Consider the following 20,409-nt stretch of genomic DNA (forward strand, 5'->3'; position numbering starts at 1 on the left):
TCACATTTCCCATTTTGTCATCTCTTATATGTTCTTGGTTTTCTTTATTTCTAGATCTATCCAGGAGGCTTGGCCATTATGGTTAACTTCGCTGCTCCATAGGTTACCCCAAGAACTGCTTGGGGTTCCATTGCCTTCCTTCTCCTCTTGTCCTATTTCCCCATAGAAGCTCTCTGATTTTCATCAAATATCCTGTTGTCTGTTTTCTTCTGGGCACTCTCCCTGCAATGGCAAAGCCTCTTGCTGAGTGCCAGGAGTTTCTGCTTGAGGATTTCAAGGTATTCTTTGATTCTCTAATTATAGGTCTCATGTTTGATGAGGATGGCCATCACTTTTCTGATCAGAAAAGTGAGAAGCTGATCACTTTTCTGATCAGCTTCTCACTTCTGTTACCCAATTGGTACTGGTTGGACTATCTTCACTCTCATCTCTTCTGCTTTCTTTCACAGGCTTTTGGTTCCTTGTCATTGCATTTTGTGTTATGTTGTTCTCTGGTTTCCCTTCCGTTCATCCTGGTGGGTGCTATAGTGGCACAGTAAATGGCTGTGCAGATGGAGTCTAGTGTTACTTCTTTGTTATTGAGATAATGATGTATTATTTGCCTATTCAGGTGGTCTGTGACTTGCCACAGGATTCTGTTGGGTCTTGACTTCCTGTTTTAGTTCTGAGTACTTATTATTATTATTAGTAGTAATAGTGGAAAATGATGCAAAAATGCAAGCTTATATAGCATCAGAAAAAAAACCCCAGGATCTAGGTCTTTTTGAAGAAGTGGGATCATAGTGGAATCCCCTCAACCACCAGGATCCCTATTTCAGAGTTTGCATAGATCATAGAGTACAGCAAACATGCTGGATTCTGAAATTATGAAGCATTCCTATCAGTGTAGTGTGGGTATCCTACATTCTTCACATGTACCTTATTTAAATAATAATAAAAAATAAAAAAAATCTAAAAATACATATAAAAAAGTATGAAATAACAAGTTCTGTATTCTTCATTTTAGCATTATGTTGAAAACATGCTATTGTCATCGTGATTCTAATGAGTACAATTTCAATGTGACTTTCAAAGGAGAAGGGATCAATACTCCATGTTTTGACTTTTTAATGTACACTTCAATATGGATAGGGATAAGACTGCAAAAGTCCAGATAAGATTATTTTAAAATATACTTTCAAGTCGTTCTACTAGCAACAAAAATAGTACTGGTAGCAATATAAAGAAAGCAGAATAACTTGAGAAAAAAAAAGAACTTGAAGTGTAATAAAATACATACTCTCCACAACATTTGTAGATAATGAATTTGACTCTGACACTACCCAAGGCATATCAACAGGACCAGAATTCCAAACTGCGCCTAAAAAAAACAAAATAATGTTAAAACCAAATTCTCCTTGGCATGCAAGAAACAAAAAAAAGGTTTAATATAAAAATAACTAACTACTGAAATGAACTAACTTAAAAAAATTAGAATAAATTTAGAATTTCTAGAATAACAAATCCTGAGAGTCAGTGAAACCCTCCTCCCAACAAGGAAATTTAGGACACACTTACAGACTTGGCTGCCAGTGTGAAAGTGCTATAGTGCCATAAACTGTGGAACAAGACAGTTATGCCAGGCTGGAGAATGTGAGGGATGTTGCATTCTATTATATCAGGAAGGGATACCTGTTGAACTTAAGAGAACCACAGATACTTAATGCTAATGGCATGGTAGAACAATTAGGTCTCTGTTTCTTCACCAATAAAGTAGCTCCAGCAGCAAAAAACAGCAGATAACATCACTAACAGTTGCTCACCTGCCATGAAAAGGATGTCACTTTTAACAGTTATTTTACAATATCTCTTCAAAGTGACATCCTTGCACGAACATACAGCTAACAAACATACCGCACAGTGAACCATTAGCAGTGGTGTAGAATGTTTCCAAGCCATTCAATAATACAATTCAGCTATACCAAGAAATTCCATTTCACACACTAGGCTCTTTAAATGATCCCAAGGGATGTGGTCAAGGGGGTTGAGGAGTTAGGTGGCCACCCCAACCTATCTATTTTAGTGAATAGTTAGAACTGAAGTGAGCAGCTGCTTGTTGGCTGAAATGGTTAACAGTGCCATATTGCATGAATCACATCACATCACATCAGACCTTTTGTGTGGGGAGGAACACCTTAAAGCAATCCCAGCAAAAAATATCTTCCAAAAATATATTGGTAGGTGGTCAGTCACTGTGGAAGAAGATGTGGGACAATTAACTGAAAACCAACAATACTGAACCAGATGTTATTAATAGAGAATTGCATTTGATGAGTTTCTTACAATTACACCAGGAAGATTTTCTTCTGCTCACTCATGATTCCATCCCTTTGCAAAGAAGCTCAACTTCATCAAGAAATAGTGGACTGGCAAACATGACAGTTATCTTAATTGACATGTTACAGAGAGTACAAAGGACAAGGGACAAGAATATTCTTGACCAAACACCAATGACCCAAACGTGGTGGTATATGAACCATTAGCACTGGGTGGCCAAAGTGTCCAGTGAAAACGATATTTCAGTAACAAATTAGATAGTATGAATCAGAGCTGTAATACTCAATATGTTCTACGTTGATAATAATATTAGTAAATTAATAAGAGGAGTATACCTCAATATAGTACGTGGAACACTTCCGTATGATACCCTCCTTGTTATGTAGGTTTTACAAAACAAGGGAAACTATGACCAATATGTGTCTGTTAGAGGCACTATGTTCATTTTAATGATTCATGAATATAATATCAAACTGCATTTATTATTCCAAGATGTTTAATATACATAAAAAGTTCACTTAGGTTTGCTTTATCATCAAGTAGTAGTAGTGGCATGTGATGCAAGAAAGCATGTGTATGAGCTTATGCAGCATCAGCCAAAAAAAAAAAAAAAAAAAAAAATCACACCATTCCCTCCAAATGCCTGTCCAGTTCCTCCTTAAATTTATTCAACCTATCAACTTCCACAACGACAGATGGAAGTTTGTTCCAGCAATTAACCACCCGCTGGCTAAAGGCAAATTTCCGCACATCTATTCTACATCTGTCTTTTCTTAATTTGAATTCATGCCCCCTTAGGTCCGTAATCTGAACAAGTGGAAGGATCCCATCAGAATTCAGTGTGCTCAACCCATTCAAGCCCTTATATACCTCAATCAGATCGCCGCGTAGGTGCCTAGTCTCCAGCCACTGCAATTTGCAGAACTTAAGCCTCTCTTGGTAAGAGGATCCCTTCATTCCCCTCACCAATCTTGCTGCTTTTCTCTGTACACGCTCAAGTAAATCTACATCCTTCCTAAAATGAGGCCTCCAGACCTGCATGCAGTACTCAAGGCGTGGCCTGACCATTGTCTTATACAGAGGGACAATCACCTCCTTTTCCCTGCTAGCAAAATTCCTATATATCATTGACAAAACCCCATGACCTGCCCTGGCAGCCTGTCTGCATTGCTCAGAAAACTTCATATCTGACTGCACAATTACTTCCAGGTCTTTTTCATTTTCTACCACCTTAAGTGTAGTACCACACAGTTGGTACGTTTTTCTGGGGTTACTTCTACCCATATGCAGTACTTTGCATTTGTCAAGGTTAAACTTCAGTTGCCACTTCTTAGCCCATCTGCCCAAATTATCTAGATCCTGTTGCAGTAGCACACTGCCATTACTGTCATTAACAACCCTGCCAACCTTTGTATCATATGCAAACTTCGACACTAAGCCTGATATACCTTCATCAATATCATTGATAAATATACAAAACAACAGTGGACCAACAACGAACCCTGTGGGACTCCACTAATAACATTATTCCACGAAGAGCAGCACCCACTGATTACCACACTCAACCATCCTTTTATCCATTGTAGCAAATTTTTTTTTTTTTTTTTTTATGAAAACCCCAAACACGAGAGGTATTAGAACCTACAGAACTTAGTACCATGCATGGGCTGTTGGTTGAGAAGACAAAAGAAGATTTTTGTTAACATTAGTATTTCGCACATTTGCCTCAGGAAATATGTATGAAGGAAGGTTGTTCCAGAAAACAGCAGCTGAATGAATAAACGAGGAAGATGAAAAGTTAGTTCTGTGAGTTTGAGGGTAAAGAGCAAATGGATGTTGGCTGGTGGTGGCACGTGTTCAGACTATTTGGAAAGAGAGAGCGGGAATTGGTTGGTTGGTTGGTTGGTTGGTTTAAATGGAAGTTTATTGGCACAAGGGCAACTAAGGCCAAATTGTGCCTGTCACAGTAATTGTGCAAATGATTTTTTTTTCCCAGTCATATGTCAGATAAGTTCGAATAAATGAATTTGTTTTAAAAAACTAAATAAATCAGATAGATTTGCGTCATCACTGAGAATATGGTTCATTTCTAATGAATTGTTTTGGGTTAAAACCGTTTAAAATTTATTAATCGGGCAACATTACAGTGAAACACATTCTCCTCGATTGTAAGGACACTCGAGGAGAATGTGTTTCACTGTAAGTAGGGCAGAACAATGATGACAGTGAGGAGGTTCATCCCCTGTCAACAAATGGAGGTGGGTGAGATAGGTATGCCCAATGCATGTCCTTGCAAGCACAACTTCTTCTCTTCTGTTTAATCGTGAACTAGATTTCCAGTATTGTGGCTTTTTCTTTATTTGGAAAAGTTTATTGTGGGTCTGTTGCTGCCATACTGATGTCCATTTGTCAATACATAACTGTTTTATGATAAGTTTACAGTCCATATAAGGAATCGAGGCATGTGAAGACACAGGGTTGACTGGATTTTTTGCTGCTTGATCTGCTTTCTCATTTCCCTGGATTCCAGCATGCCCAGGAATCCAGCAGAACCTTACCTCTGTGTTATATTTTGCGAGATTAATTAGCTGAGCTCTGATTTCTTTCAGAATAGGATGAGAGTTTGGACATTTATGTTGTAAAGAATTTACTTCACTCAAGGAATCGGTATAGATTATAATTTTTTCATTAGACCTGTTGTTGACGTGTTTGATAGCCATTTTTATTGCTTGGAGTTCAGTGGTGTAAATACTGCAACTTGGGAAAAATTTTTTTGGAGATTGCGCAAGTTGGAAGAACTACTGCAGCACCTACATCTGTATCAGATTTGGATCCATCAGTATATATTTGAAGACAGTGAGTGTTTGCTGATGCACAAGTTGAATTTAGCTGCTGTATATTTTGATTGTCCAACGCCTGTTTTCCACACTTTTGAAAGTATTCATTGATTAAAGGTGTGAAATTGGACCAAGGAGGCTCAATTTCTCCCATGTCTGGGTGGATATTGTTTAGTGGGACACTCCAATTCTGTACAACATCTTTCAATTTGATTCCAGCAGGTTTATTTTCATTTGGTTTATTTCTGTATAAATTTTGAAAAGACGGAGTAAACATGTAAGGCCAGATGGGATGTGAGGGCATACTCCGAAGTTTGGCAGCGTACGTAAGCAGCAGCATCTGTCTCCGAAACGATAATGGAGGTTCATGTGCATCAATATAAAGACTCTGGACTGGCGACGTTCGGAAGGCACCTAGAGCTATTCTAAGTGCATTATGTTGAATGGTATTTAGGGACTGTAATGCTGATTTTCTAGTTGAGTCATATACGGGTGCACCATAGTCTAGTCTGGATCGGATTATAGTTTTATACAGGTAAAGAAGGGAGAGTCGGTCAGCTCCCCATGACATTGCAGAAAGCACTCTACGAATATTCATTTTCTTCAAACAAATAGTTCGTACATGCTGTATGTGTTTCAGGAAGTTTAATTTCTTATCTAATATTAAACCTAAGAATCTAATATTGTTATTAACTGGAATAGCATGATTTCCCAGGCGCAATTCTGGATCAGGGTGCAGTTTTCGCTTCTTGCAGAAGTGTATAGCGACAGTTTTCTCTGGTGACAGTCTGTAACCATTTTGTGACATCCACGTTTGTATTTTATTTATTGATAGTTGGAGTTTCCTTTCAATAGAGTACATATTTTGTGAGTGGCTGGATATAGCGAGGTCATCGGCATAAAGATAAGTTTCTACTGAATTCGGTATGGTTGTTGTTAGAGTGTGTATTCTAACTGCGAAGAGTGTGGCACTAAGGACTGACCCTTGTGGGACTCCTTCCTCCTGTATGTAGATTTTGGAGAGTGTACCTCGATAACAGACCTGGAGAGTTCGATATTCGAGAAAGCTCTGAATTAATGCTGGTAAATGTCCTTTTAATCCTAGGGCATGCAGGTCACGAAGGATGCCATGACGCCACGTAGTTTCAAAGGCTTTCTCTATATCTAAGCTCACCATAACCAAATGTTCGTTTTTTATGAACGTATTTCGCACATTTGCCTCAGCCTTTATTATAAGGTCTAAGGTAGATCTGTTTTTATGAAAACCAAATTGATCGTTGTTCACAGTAGTTTGAGTTTCCAGATACCAGGTGAGGCGACGATGTACCATTTTTTACAGAGTCTTACCTAAGCAGCTAGTAAGTGAGATTGGTCTATAATTATGTGGGTCTGATTGGTCTTTTCCTGGTTTTGGAATGGGTAGAGCTACAGAATGGCGCCAGGATAGGGGAAAGTAATTTGCGACAAATATCCGGTTGAAAAGTTTCAGGAGAGAGTAACGAGTTTTCTCATTTAGATTTTTTAACATTAAGTAGTATATGCCGTCTGGACCAGGTGCACTATTGGCTGATTTTTTTAAAGATTCTTCTAATTCATATATGGTGAGTGGTTCATTATAAGAGAGGGCTGACTTCGTTCTGAATTTTATTTTATATTTTTCAGCTACTGATTTGGCTTTTAGGAAAGTTGGATCATATGAGGTTGATGCAGAATGGTGAGCAAAGGATTCCGCGAGGATGTTTGCAATATTCTCGGGAAGGGTTACCTCTTGTCCTTTATGGACGATGATAGAGGAGGGAATTGATGGAGACTTTCCGGTAAGGCATCTTATTTTCCTCCAGATCAGTCCTGCACTTGAATCTTTAGTGACTGATGAAGCAAAACGAATCCAAGACTCTTTTTTAGCTTTTCGCCGGATGTATCGGGCCTGGGCTTTAAGTTTCTTGTAGATAATGAGATTGGCAGTGGTTGGATTTTTTCGGAACTGATTCCATGCCTTGTTCTTTTCCCCCTTAGCAGTGTTACATGCCGAATTCCACCAGTAATTTTTGTGTTTGGATCCTTTAATTGAAGTTTTAGGAATGGTTGTAGCAGCTGCTGCCAGCATTTGTTCTGTGATGTGCTTATCGGCATCATCTATGGAGTGATGATGGATAATATCATCACCTAGTGTAACGCTTGATACATATTTATTCCAGTCAGCTTTTGAGAATTTCCACTTAGTTCGACCACTTACTGGTAAGTTTCTTCTTGTGCAGAGTTTACAGATTATAGGAAAATGGTCACTGTTTAATGGATTTCTGAAACTCTCCAATCGAAATCTGGAAATAACATTGGTGAGCATAATGACAGATCTATAGCAGAAGTTGAGCCTGTTTGAAAATGGACATAGGTGTCGGAGCCTGTGTTCAGCAGTGTGATATTATGCTTTACAAGAAAAGCCTCTATCGTGCGTCCCCGGTTGTCTGTATGTAAAGATCCCCATAACTGGTGATGCGCATTAAAATCACCCAATATGCAGAAAGGAGAAGGTAGTTGTAAGATAAGATCATCTAGTTCAGTTATCGAGCAGTTCTGATTTAGTGAGATATATATGGATACAAGAGTAAGCGTTTTTCCAAGAGCGAGGTGTACTGCAACTACTTCTAAAGTGCTTTGTACAGGAATACGTCTGGACGGGATTTTACTGTCAACCAATATAGCTACACCACCATGCAACCCATGGGCAGAGATCCTGTTTTGCCTGAACAAGGTATAGTTTTTAACTGAAAGTGTCACTTGTGGAGAGAGATTTGTTTCTTGTAGGCAGATGCCTACTGGATGATGCTGATTTATCAAGTCATGAATATCGTCTATGTTGCTACGGAGGCCTCTACAATTCCACTGAATCAACTGATCCATTATTTAGCTTTTGAAGTAGAAAGTATTTCTGACTGTTTTTTAGAGCCAATCTGTTTATTGCGTTCCAGTTTTATTTTATCTTTTCTCGGGAAAATGGGTCGTGCAGTATCCATGTCTTCCTCAGCATGTATTTCTAAGACGGTTTCATCATTGTTGGTGGTGTTATCGGTTTCCATATCAGCGGTTAAAGTATTTTGCAGTTTAAGATTTCTCAGACTCTCATCTGAACGTGATGGAGTAATAGTTGGTGGTACGGTGACTGGGGTATTATTTGCTTGGTCTTTTACTTGTTCTTTAGGGGACTCCTGCGGATTCGCTAGAACAGTCCGAGCCCAGCCAGAAATGGATGTAGCTGGTGGTAAGGACACTTCAGTTTGGGTTCCTTCTGATTTGTATTTTTGTGTTGCAGCTGCATATGTAAGTTTCGGTACTGTGAGCAAAACTTGTTTCCTTGCTTCTTGATAAGTCACTTTGTTTTCTATTTTGTATTTCTGTATCTTCTTTCCTGTTTTCCAGGTTTCACAAACTTTTGAGTAAGCTGGATGGCTACCATTACAGTTTGGACATACTGGTGTTTGTGCTGGGCAGTCTGTCTGAGTGTGTTCCTTGGATCCACAGTTGGGGCACACTGAAATCCCTCTACACACTGTTTGAGCATGGCCAAATTTTTGGCACTTGAAGCACCTGAGCGGATTAGGGATATAAGGTCGGACATGGCAGTTCAGATATCCAGCCTTAACTGTAGCTGGAAGGATTGGTGTTGAAAACGTCAGTATAACACTGCGTGTCGGAACCAGTTCACCATCTTTCTTGATTTTAATTCGCTTTGCCTGTATAACTTTTTGATCTTGTAGCTCTTGGACTAATTCTTCTTCAGTAACATTTAATAAGTCCCACTCAGAGAGCACTCCTTTGGATGAATTTAGGGGCATGTGGAGTTACTGTGACAGGAATATTAGCAAATTTTGAGATTCTTAGTAGGGCTTCAGAGTGCCTACTATTCATAGTCTCTATAAGTAGATCTCCGGAGCAGAGTCTTTTCACCATTTTAGGTGGTCCGGCAGCATTCTCGAGACATTTCTCGATAAGAAATGAAGAAAGTGCACCTATCGGTTGATTTGTTTGGGAATGTATTAAAAGAAACAGTGGTGATTCCATTTTGTAAACTTCTGTTCTTTGTCTCTTAGGATGAGAAGTGTCAAATTCAGTTTGGTCTGTCCTTGGACAGGTTGAGGCACGAGGCTCAACATATGGATAACTATCTTTGTGATCCATGTCAGCTCCTTTTAGCCCTTGGCAGAGAGCCTTTTCTGCCAAGGTTACCGGCCCCACCACGGGGAGGCTGGAGCAGTGTAAGTTAGTTTGTTAGTTTTAAGGAAAGAAAAAAGAAAGGTGGTTTACCTTTCTGTAACTTACTTACAGTTCGTAAGAGTAAGTTAACAATAAATAACTTTAAACGTAAGAAAAACTTTCCAAATTAACAAGAACTGTCGCAGTGAGAAAACGCTTTGTAATTAGCTCAGAGAAGCGCTCGATCACAATAACGCTTGGCACCCGGGGCCAGAGCGGGAATTATAGAAGACAATTCAGAAGAACAGTGCCCATGGAAGTATCTGTAGAAAAGGCATGCAGCAGAAACAGAATGTCTATGAGACAGAGAGTGGAGAGATCTGTTAGAGAGAAGTCATTAATTAACCTAACTGCCCTCTTCTGAATGGAATCTAGAAGCCTGAGAGAGGTTTTGGGGACACCACACAAGATGTGGAAACAATATTCCATGGTAGGGCGGATTTGCGATTTGTACAGAGCGAACAGCTGTTTGGAAGAAAAGTAACGGCAAGAGCGAAAGAGAAAATCAAGTTATTTAGCATTAGCAGAGGCATTTGATGCAAGAAAGCGAGCTTATGCAGCATCAGCCAAAAAAAAAAATTAATAAATAAATAAAAAATAACCACTTCCACTTCACCCCTCTGTTTGTTCGAAATACCTGTCCAGCTGAGCCTTAAACTTATTTAGGCTATCAACTTCCACGACAAAGTATGGAAGTCTGTTCCACCAACCAACTCCCTGCTGGCTAAAGGAAATTTCTGCATGTATATCCTACATCTGTCTTTCCTCAATTTAAATTTATGCCCTCTCAGGTGATTATTCTGAGCAAGAGGAAGAATCCCATCAGCATTGAGCATGCTCAAACCATTCAAGGCTTTATACACCTCTATCAGATCACCTCGCTGGTGCCTAGTCTCCAGACACTGTAATTTGCAAAACTTAAGCCTTTCTTCATAAGAGCAACCCTTTGTTCCATTCACTAATATTGTTGCCCTTCTCTGTACTCGTTCCAGCAGCTCTACATCCTTCTTGAAATGAGGCCTCCAGGCCTGTATACAGTACTCCACGTGTGGCCTGACCATTGCCTTATACAAGTGAATAATCACCTCCTTATCCCTGCTAGAAAAATTCCTATATATCATTGACAATACACCATGAGCTACTCTTGCAGCCCATCTCCACTGCTCAGAGAACTTCATATCTGCATGCACAACCACCCCCAGGTCCCTTTCATTCTCTACCACTGTCAGTGTAGTACCACAGAGTTGATACGTTGCTCTGGGGTTGCTGTTTCCCATGTAGTACTTTACATTTGTCAATGTTAAACTTCATTTGCCACCTCTCACCCATCTGCTCAACCTTTCCAGATCCTGTTGCAGCAGCATAGTGTCGTAATGTCCTTGACAACCCTGCCAACCTTCGTATCGTCTGCAAACTTGGACATTAAGCTTGATATACCATCATCAATATCATTTATAAATACAGAAAAGAATAATGGACCCAATACTGAACCCTGAGGGACTCTACTAATAACATCAGTCCACGATGAGCAGTGTCCATTGATTATCACTCTCTGTCTTCTCCCCCTCAACTACCCCTTTATCCATAGCAGCAACTTGCCTCCAATGCCACACTGCTCCAATTTGTGCAGCAGTCTTCCATGTGCAACAGTATCAAAAGCCTTTCAAAGATCGAAGTATATAATATCAAAGTTATTCCCTACATCCAGTTCTTTTGTGACTGCATCATAGTATCCAATCAAATTGGTCAGGCAAGACTTCCCCTTAACAAAACCATGCTGTGTCCGAGCTATAACTGAAGTCTTGTCTAGATGATCCTGCAGTGCTTCTTTAACCAGTGCCTCCATTAATTTTCCTGGAACAGAAGTTAAAGTCACAGGTCTATAATTGATCCTCCTTTGTGAATTGGGGTCACATTTGCAGCATAGGAGCAGAAGAATCTTTTTGCAAGATATAAGACAAGACTGAGTTTTGGAAGGATTAAAATCAACTAAGTTGTCTTTGCTCCACTGGAGAATTACCTGGAGATCGCAATTTAAGAAATTGGTGGCGGATATTCGAGAAGTTGAAGCTGATTGAGCAGGGCAAGGTTTTTCAAAATAGAAAGTGGAATGCAATGTGCTATCATCGCAAAACTATGGATAGAATTTCCAGTCAATGGAAGATGGTCATTAATATACAAGAGAAAAAGTGTGGGGGAAAGAACTGAACCTTGAGGGACATCAGCATTAGTGAAGTCAGAAGACAGAGAGCCATCAACCTCAGTGACAGATCAAATAGAAAACTGGATACCCAATTACAAAAAAAAAAAGTTGGCAAACCATAAGATGGAAACTTCTTTAGAAGACCTTTATGCCAAACACTATTGAAAGCCTTTGAGATGTCAAGAGCAACTGCTTGTGCTGCACCAAACGTTTCCATTGAATTTGTCCATAAATGAGTAATATAAGCCAGAATATCACCAGTGGATCGACACTGACGGAATCCGTACTGGCAATCGTTAATCAGACGTTTCTAGGTAGTTTAAGAGTTGGCGGTTAATTGATTTCTCCATTATTTTAGGGACAGTAGAAGTAATTGCAATGGGACGATAACTGGATGGGAGGGATCTGTCACCCTTTTTTAGGAACTGGCTGGATATGTGCAAATCTCTCTTGGCACAAGCACATTACAAATATTGCTTCCTCTGCATCTAAAAAACTTGGTTTTCTCTTTCGCTCTCGGCGTTACTTTTCTTCCAAACAGCTGCTCACTCTGTATAAATCGCAAATCCGCCCTGCCATGGAATATTGTTCCCACATTTGGGGTGGTGCCCCCAAAACCTCTCTCAGGCTTCTTGATTCCATTCAGAAGAGGGCAGTTAGGTTAATTAATGATTCATCTCTAACAGAGTCTCTCCACTCGCTTTCTCATAGACGTTCTGTTTCTGCTGCATGCCTCTTCTACAGATATTTCCATGGGCACTGTTCTTCTGAATTGGCTTCTATAATTCCCGCTCTCTCTTTCAAAACAGTCCGAACACGTGCCGCCACCAGCCAACATCCATTTACTGTTCAACTTCAAACCCACAGAACCAACTTTTCATCTTCCTCATTTATTCATTCAACTGCCGTTTTCTGGAACAACCTTCCTTCATACGTATTTCCTGAAAATTACAATCTACAGAAGTTCAAGTCCAATGTCAACAAATATCTTTTTTCGTCTTCTCAACCTCCAACCCGCTTGGGTTGGAGGTTGAGAAGTACTATAGGTTCTAATACCTTTCGTGTTTGGGGTTCACATAAAAAAAAAAAAAAAAAAAAAAAAAATTTCCAAGCAGAAACAAAAAACATCTTTCGAATAAGAAAGTGAAAAAAGGTGGCAAAGAACAGGAGTAAGTTCAGGAGCACAGGTTTTGAGAACAAGTGGAGAAATACTATCAGGACCTGGAGCTTTCTTAGCATCAAGATTTGTCAAAATCCTTCTGACATCCCTTTTGACAGAAGACCACAGGAGGCATTGAATGGAGCATGTTGGGAATGGTGGGATGTGTTTTTATCAAGATTATTAATACGAGTTGGAAGAAAAATGGGATGCTAGCAGGTCAGCTGTATCCTTGGCTGAAGTGATAACAGAACCATCTGGTTTTGACAGAGGTGGAAGCAAAGATTGGCAAAAGTTACAGCCAATAGCTTTGGCAAGAGACTAGAATGCTTGGCAACCATTAGGGAAAGAAGCAAATTTTCTACTCTTAGCCTGTTCAAAATCTAGTTTGACTGATTAATAACAGCTTTACAATTGTTGCAAGCTTTGGTATAGGCAGAAAATGAAATCGACCAATTGGAAACAAGCCAATTACGATATGCAACATTCTTCTCCTGAATGGCCTTAGCACATTTATTGTGAAACCAAAGTTCAGATGAAGGAGGAGATTTTACAGTGGAGTGTGGAATAAAGGATTCCATTCCTACAAGAATAATTTCACTGACACGATCTGAGCAAACTTTGACATCAGAAGTTTTGAAACAGTAATCCGACCAAGGAAAAGAACAAAAGAAATCTCGCAGGTCATCACATTTTACATTCTTGTAATGCCAAACAACATGAGGTTGGGAATAGTCATGAGATAAAAGCTCCATTGGAGAAGAGACAAGCACCAAGTTGTGATATGAGGTACCTAAAGGGCCACTCACTTCAACCATGTACTTAGAAGGGTTGTTTGTGAGAAAAAGATCAAGCATGTTGGCTGTATGGTTAGGATTGTCTGGTATTCTTCTAGGTAAATGAACAATCTGTGCAAGGTCATTAGTAATTGCAAAAGCCTCAGCATCTCGACCAAGTGGGTCGGTGTGACTAGAAAACGGAAGCCAGCTGGAGTTGTGAACATTAAAATCACCAAGGAAAATTACCTCACTGTTAGGAAAGTTGGACTAGAGAAAGTCAAGTTGCAAAAAGAGTAAGTCAAAGAGCTAAAAGTGATTAGTGGAGTTGGGAGAACAATAGAGACAACAGATGAATTTGACACAATGAGGAATAGAAATTTTAAGCCAGAGAAGATTGAAAAGAGGAGATTCCAAATTATCAAGTCTCTGACATGGAATATCAGAATGGACATATGCACAAGTATTACCTTTGAGGCGAAAGGAATCATGCAGCGAATAATTAGGGCAATTGAGATGAGCAGAGTTGAATCAACTGATAACTGAGATTATGGGTTTGGTAGAATGCAAGTGGAAATAGACATCATTGAGATTAGAATTGAGATCATCTGTATTTGTAAAATGAACTAGGAAGTGTTTGGGAGGTTTAGATATTTTCACAGATAAGCTTACTCTATTAGTTTGACAATTCATGGTGTATTCAATGGTAAGAAAAAGTGAGGGGGCCATGCTGTATGAAGGAATGAAATCATACACATGGTAAGAAAATTACCATTCCTTGACATAATGTGGTCTCAACAATGACCCCAACATACACACTACTTGGACTCCCTCCAGTCACTATCTGGCAGAGTAGAGGTAGCAAGATTATACACTAGCTGATCCAGAAGCCTCCTAACGAGTTGTTGTTGTTGTTATTTGGTTTTTAGGAGAATTAGCAACTAAGGTCATATTGCTCCGGGGATATGCGGTGGTCATTCCTTGATCTTTCCGCATCCTCCGTATTTGGTGGTCACGGGCTCGAACCCCAGTCTAATCAAGAAGCATGTGCTATGTACTGCTGCTCCTGCCCAATTGGCTACAGAGGCGCCTCCTAACGAGTGACCAATAAGTTTGGCCTGGTGTAGTAACTAGTGGCCGGCCTGCGAACCCCATTTTAGAGCTGTACCCTCGAAATGTAAGGAAGATTGGATCAAATAAGGTACAAAAGTGAAGTATTTCAAACAGAAACAAAAGTAAGTGATATTTTTATAATTTTAATAAAATCTAAAAAATAAATCACTGACATAGATTTGTTGCACATAAAAGTGCTGGGAATTTGCATTTTTTGATGTATAGCATTTTTTGATGTATGAAAAGAAAAAATGAAAAAAAAAAAAAAACTTTTATGAGTGAAAAGATATAAAAAATGTGACACAATTTTTTCTCAAATCACTCTGTGCAGTCCGTGAAAGAAATCTAACTTTGAATATGGCTCCCATATGGGAAAAGTTGGACACCAATGCTCTAGAGTATGCAGGTGTTCTCCTTGGCAGTTAGTACAACTTGGCTTAGAAGCTAAACATTCCTTGCTCTCGTGGTCTTTAGCACCAGAACAAGCACATACATGGGTGCCACAACAACATGTTTAAGAGTGGTCGTATTTTTGACATCTAAAACACCTCAGTGAGTTTGAGATGTAAATCCTCGTCGGGCAGTTTTAAATAGCCTGCCTTTATGGAACTTGGATGCCATAGGGTGATAAATGTTATGATGGGAACTCGGGTAGGGACGAGATTTACATCCTTCCGCATTGATATCCTCTTGACAGATGTCACTCCTTGGTCTTTTAGTTCAGAGCAGATCTCTTCTTCAGAGGGATGAAGAAGATCCCACTCTGAAATGACACCTTGTGAAGAGTTCAGAGTTTTGCGGGGTGTTACACTGATCAGTATTTCCTCCCCCCCCCATGGCGTCGATTTTAGGATTCCTTCTGCTTGCTTTGTGCTTGAAGCTTCAACTAAAAGATTGCCAGAACGCAGCCATTTTACATATTTTGGTGATCCTGCCAACCCTTCTAATCCTTTCCGGATTAAGAAGGGTGACATATTCCCAATTGACTGCTCTCCAGTGGAATGGAGAATGAAGAAAAGTGGTGTTACATATGGTGTTTTATCCTCAGTCCTGGCTCTTTTGACAGAATTGGTGTCTTTCTCATTTGATTGGTTAGGTTGGAGCCTTGTTGGGACCCCAGAAGAAATAGTATTTAAATTACTCATGGGAGTAAAACAAAAATTTCAGATACCCTAAGTACCTCAACCACCATGGAGCCTTACGAGGGGACGCCCACTTGTGAACTAGCAGGTACTGTGTACATGAATGGTACACCAAGTTTGCTCAGGAGCATCATACCCACGTTTCCAATAAGCCTTGATCCCATCCTAGGACCAAAGGGAGGGAGACTTATTGGAATGCAGTTGACTCTAGAAGTAAGAACCACCCACCGAATGATCCCGGTTGGGCCAGTCCGGGACCACCTGTCTTGTCGAATCAGGTGCTGAAGTGGTGTATTAAGGCTGGGCCCCTCAACCACCAGGGTTCCTCTTTCCGAGTTTCCATGGGTCGTGGTGCATGGCTGCACACGCCGGATTCCAATGATGTAACCCTGGAATGTCCCCTCACCATGTACAGTGCCCATGTCGAGGGGTTCTGGATGGCAGCTGGAACTAATAGATTGGTGTCAATAACACACTAACAAGACTTTTTTTTGAATTTATTGGATGACTGTGTTCTACTGAGTTTGATTTTATTGGTGCAAAAACAGACTGTGTTCTATGTTAGGGGGAAAAATTTTTTCAAGCATTTGGAATCTGCAGATAAAAGAACCATTAAATGGCAGCGTATTGATATGGAATTTATGTGAAGATGTAACTATCACCAAGGTTAAAGGGAACAGATTTTGCTTTCATAAAGGTTATTATAGTGGTCCCAGATTTTAAATTCCTTTCAGTGGGATCAATTAAATTTCTAAATGACACACATTCAGGGAAGTAATCATGGAAGCCACCAGACTTTTTATACTAAGAGATATTGCTTCAGATTTGGTCATAAATGCATGTCATATGAACTAATGAGACTGGTGCCAAAGAAGGAAAAGGCACGGAATGATACAAATTATCAACAGATACAGAAACCCGCAGTAAGCGCAAACCAGTCTGCAGTCAAGTCACTAAGGGGACTAGGCAAGTTAGCATTAGTAGAGGCATACGATGCAAGAAAGCAAGCTTATGCAGCATCAGCCAAAAAAACCCCTCCAATTTTACCTCTCCATTCATTCCCCATTCTTGTCCAGCTCAGCCTTAAATTTATTTAGGCTATCAACTTCCACAACAAAACATGGAAAGTCTGTTCCACCAATGGCTTTGGTGGAACAGACTTCCTTTCTTCAATTTGAATCTGTGCCCCCTCAGGTTCTTACTCTCAGCAAGAGGAAGAATCCCATCAGCATTCAGCTTGCTCAACCCATTCAAGGCCTTATACACCTCAATCAGATCACCTCGCAGATGCCTACTCTCCAGGCACTGCAATTTTCAGAACTTAAGCTTTTCTTTGTAAGAGCACTCCTATGTTCTCCTCACCAATGACATTGCCCTGGCAGCCCACCTGCACTGCTCTGTGAACTTTATATTTGACTGCACAATTACCCCCATGTCTTTTTCACTTTCCACTTCCCTGAGTGTAGTACCACACAGTTTGTGCATTTCTCTTCGGTTATTGCTACCCATATGCAGTACTTGCATTTGTCAATGTTACACTTCAGTTACCACTTCTTAGCCCATTTTCCCAACTTATCTAGATCCAGTTGGATAGCATACTGTCTTTACTGTCGTTAAAAACCCTGTCAACCTTTGTATCATCTGAAAACTTCGACATTAATCCTGATATACCTTCATCAATATCACTGATGAATATACAAAACAACAATGGGCCCAACACTGTACCCTGGGAACTCCACTAATAACATTTGTCCGCAAAGAGCAGTGTCCATTGATTACCATTCTCTGTCATCTCCCACGTAACTATCCCTTTATCCATTGTAGCAACTTACCCTTAATGCCATACCTCTCCAATTTGTACAGCATTCTTCAATGTGCAACAGTATCAAAAGCTTTCCTGAAATCCAAGTATATGATATCAAAATTATTTTTGGCTTCAGTTCCTTTGTGACCACATCATAGTATCCAATCAAATTGGTCAGATAAGACCTCCCTTTAACAAACCCATTCTGGGTCTTAACACTGGTGTGAAAAACTTAAAGACCAGTCAGGTTTTCACCTGTAGCTTCTCATAGGAGTGGCCTGGATACTGGAACAGCGTACCAAAGGAACCTTGTGAGGTACAGAAATGATGAAGGAAACAACATCGACACAAACAAAACAGAGGGACTTTATTCAAATATGGCAACATAGCTATTTGTTATTTGTTTTTTTTAGGAGCATTAGCAACCAAGGCCATATTGCTCCAGGGATATGCGGTGGTCATTCCCTGACCTTTCCGCATCCTCCGTATTTGGTGGTCACAGGCTCGAATCACGGTCTAATCAAGAAGCGTGTGCTACGCACTGCGGCTCCTGCCCACCTGGCTACGGAGGCGCCTTGGCAACATAGCACTGGCTGCCATGATACAACCAATTTTAAACGCACACACCAACCGTTTATGACTGATTGAATAATGAAATAAAATAAAATGATAAAAAAGACTGTAAAATAATATTTACAAAAAACTTTTAATTATTTACAAAAAACTGAAATATAACAAAAATAAAATAAGTAAAAATACATTAAAATATAAATATAAAAGTGATAAAAAAAGACAATAAAAACACTATTAGAGCTTTTGGAGGTGTCTACCTCCTTCCTCAGTAATAGTGAGACTTAAGCGACACATCCTTAAGTACCAGGTTCACAGCACACGTGGATGACCAGGCGCATACTCAGCATTCCTTTCACTTGTACCATAACCGGAAGTGGTCTGGAGACGTGGAAAATTAAAATGTTTATCTCTGGCCAAAACCACCGCCTCAAAAAGGGGGTGAAGCCTAACTCCCCTGTCTCTGTTCATGCTATTGTTACCAGAGGATCCAATCCACAAACTTTCCAGCCACTTGCGATCCCAGAATCTATTGGAAAGTCTGTGGATTGGATCCTCTGGTAACAATAGCATGAACAGAGACAGGGGAGTTAGGCTTCACCCCCTTTTTGAGGCGGTGGTTTTGGCCAGAGATAAACGTTTTAATTTTCCACGTCTCCAGACCACTTCCGGTTCTGGTACAAGTGAAAGGAATGCTGAGTATACGCCTGGTCATCCACTTGTGCCGTGAACCTGGTACTTAAGGATGTGTCGCTTAAGTCTCACTATTACTGAGGAAGGAGGTAGACACCTCCAAAAGCTCTAATAGTGTTTTTATCGTCTTTTTTATCGCTTTTATATTTATATTTTAATGTATTTTAACTTATTTACTTATTTTATTTTTGTTATATTTCAGTTTTTTGTAAATAATTAAAAGTTTTTTGTAAATATTATTTTACAGTCTTTTTTATCATTTTATTTTATTTTATTTCATTATTCAATCAGTCATAAACGGTTGGTGTGTGTGTTTAAAATTGGTAGTATGAATAATCCCAACCTCAGAGGCCTTATTGCAGATATAGTTAATGTTTATGGCTATACAGTTTTGCGGCACATCCGAAGGTTCCAAAGATACAGCATAGCTGAGTCCAAACAGCAACAGCACTTAAGTTTTGCCTACCGTTGCAGGGATCATAATCTTATGCCACATGGATTTAGGATCAAGGCACCATTTAAAGATGCCCGTTTGTCCAGGATTATCACATGGTATCAAAAGAAGGTTTTGAATACATGGATTCAGAAACTTCATGATGACTTGAGACATAGTAGGAGATTGATTGATATAGCATTAGGTGATATTAGTAGTAGATTGTCCGCCTACACCTGATAGGTGTAAAGAGGTTAGTTTTTGGAGAGGACGAATAGGACTACCTATTCATATAAACAGAGACATATTAGGAAGTTTCACACGTTATTAGAGGAGCAGTCCACTGTATTTAGGGGTAGCGACCATTCCAACTTTATTCAGAATTTAAGTGGCAAATCGTTAACCCAAGAACAAGAGAGACTATTGGCTGTTGGACCTAAGTTTGCATTGCTACCCCCTAAACCTCCAATTACCGAAACATCTATAGGTATTGAGAGGGCAATTAGCAAATTACCTGAACATATTGCTAATCAAATTCGTGTTAAAGCTGTCGCCATCCTGGGCCAAGCAAAAACGGTTGCTCCAAATCTTACCCCGAAACAGAAGAAAGCACTAGAAGAACTTAAACGGGATGAAGATATCATAATCCTACCAGCAGATAAAGGCAGATCAACGGTGGTATTAAACAAAGAAGATTACCACAAGAAAGTGTTAGACTTATTAGGTGATAGTGGTACTTATAAGATTATCCACAGAAACCCCTTGGCTAGCTTAGAACAGTGTGTAAATAAGATGCTACTTTCCTGGCTCAGAATGGAAAAGATTCCAAAAGGACAAGTATTGGTCCATGCACGCAACAGGCTGCCCAGATTTTATGGGTTACCTAAGACACACAAGGAGAATGTTCCATTACGGCCCATAGTTTCCTTCATTGGTAGTCCTACGTATGCTTTATCAAAATATCTGGCGCAGCTGATTTCCCCGGTTGTGGGGCGATCAGCGTTGGTCATTGGAGACAGTGTGGAATTTGTGAACTTTGTAAGGAGTCAAGAAATAGGGGAGGATGAGATGATGATGTCATTAGATGTTATATCATTATTTATGTGTATCCC

At 39.8% G+C, this 20,409-nt stretch overlaps 1 protein-coding gene across 4 annotated transcripts in view; it reads right to left on the reverse strand.

Moving 5' to 3' along the window:
* Positions 1–20,409, reverse strand: part of LOC150078561 (uncharacterized) — a 773,569-nt gene that overhangs the window by 33,680 nt on the left and 719,480 nt on the right. For 3 of the 4 annotated variants that reach the window (XM_090385507.1, XM_090385508.1, XM_090385506.1), the window contains one exon: positions 1,280–1,360. The exons of the other annotated variant lie outside the window; for it this stretch is intronic. In XM_090385507.1, the coding sequence (XP_090241633.1) occupies positions 1,280–1,360 (81 nt within the window). The remainder of the gene's footprint in view (positions 1–1,279; positions 1,361–20,409) is intronic. 4 annotated transcript variants of the gene reach the window in all.

This window comes from Mastigoproctus giganteus, chromosome 11 (genome assembly GCF_048544385.1).
Source record: "Mastigoproctus giganteus isolate SK-2022 chromosome 11, ASM4854438v1, whole genome shotgun sequence".
Taxonomy (NCBI): domain Eukaryota; kingdom Metazoa; phylum Arthropoda; class Arachnida; order Uropygi; family Thelyphonidae; genus Mastigoproctus; species Mastigoproctus giganteus.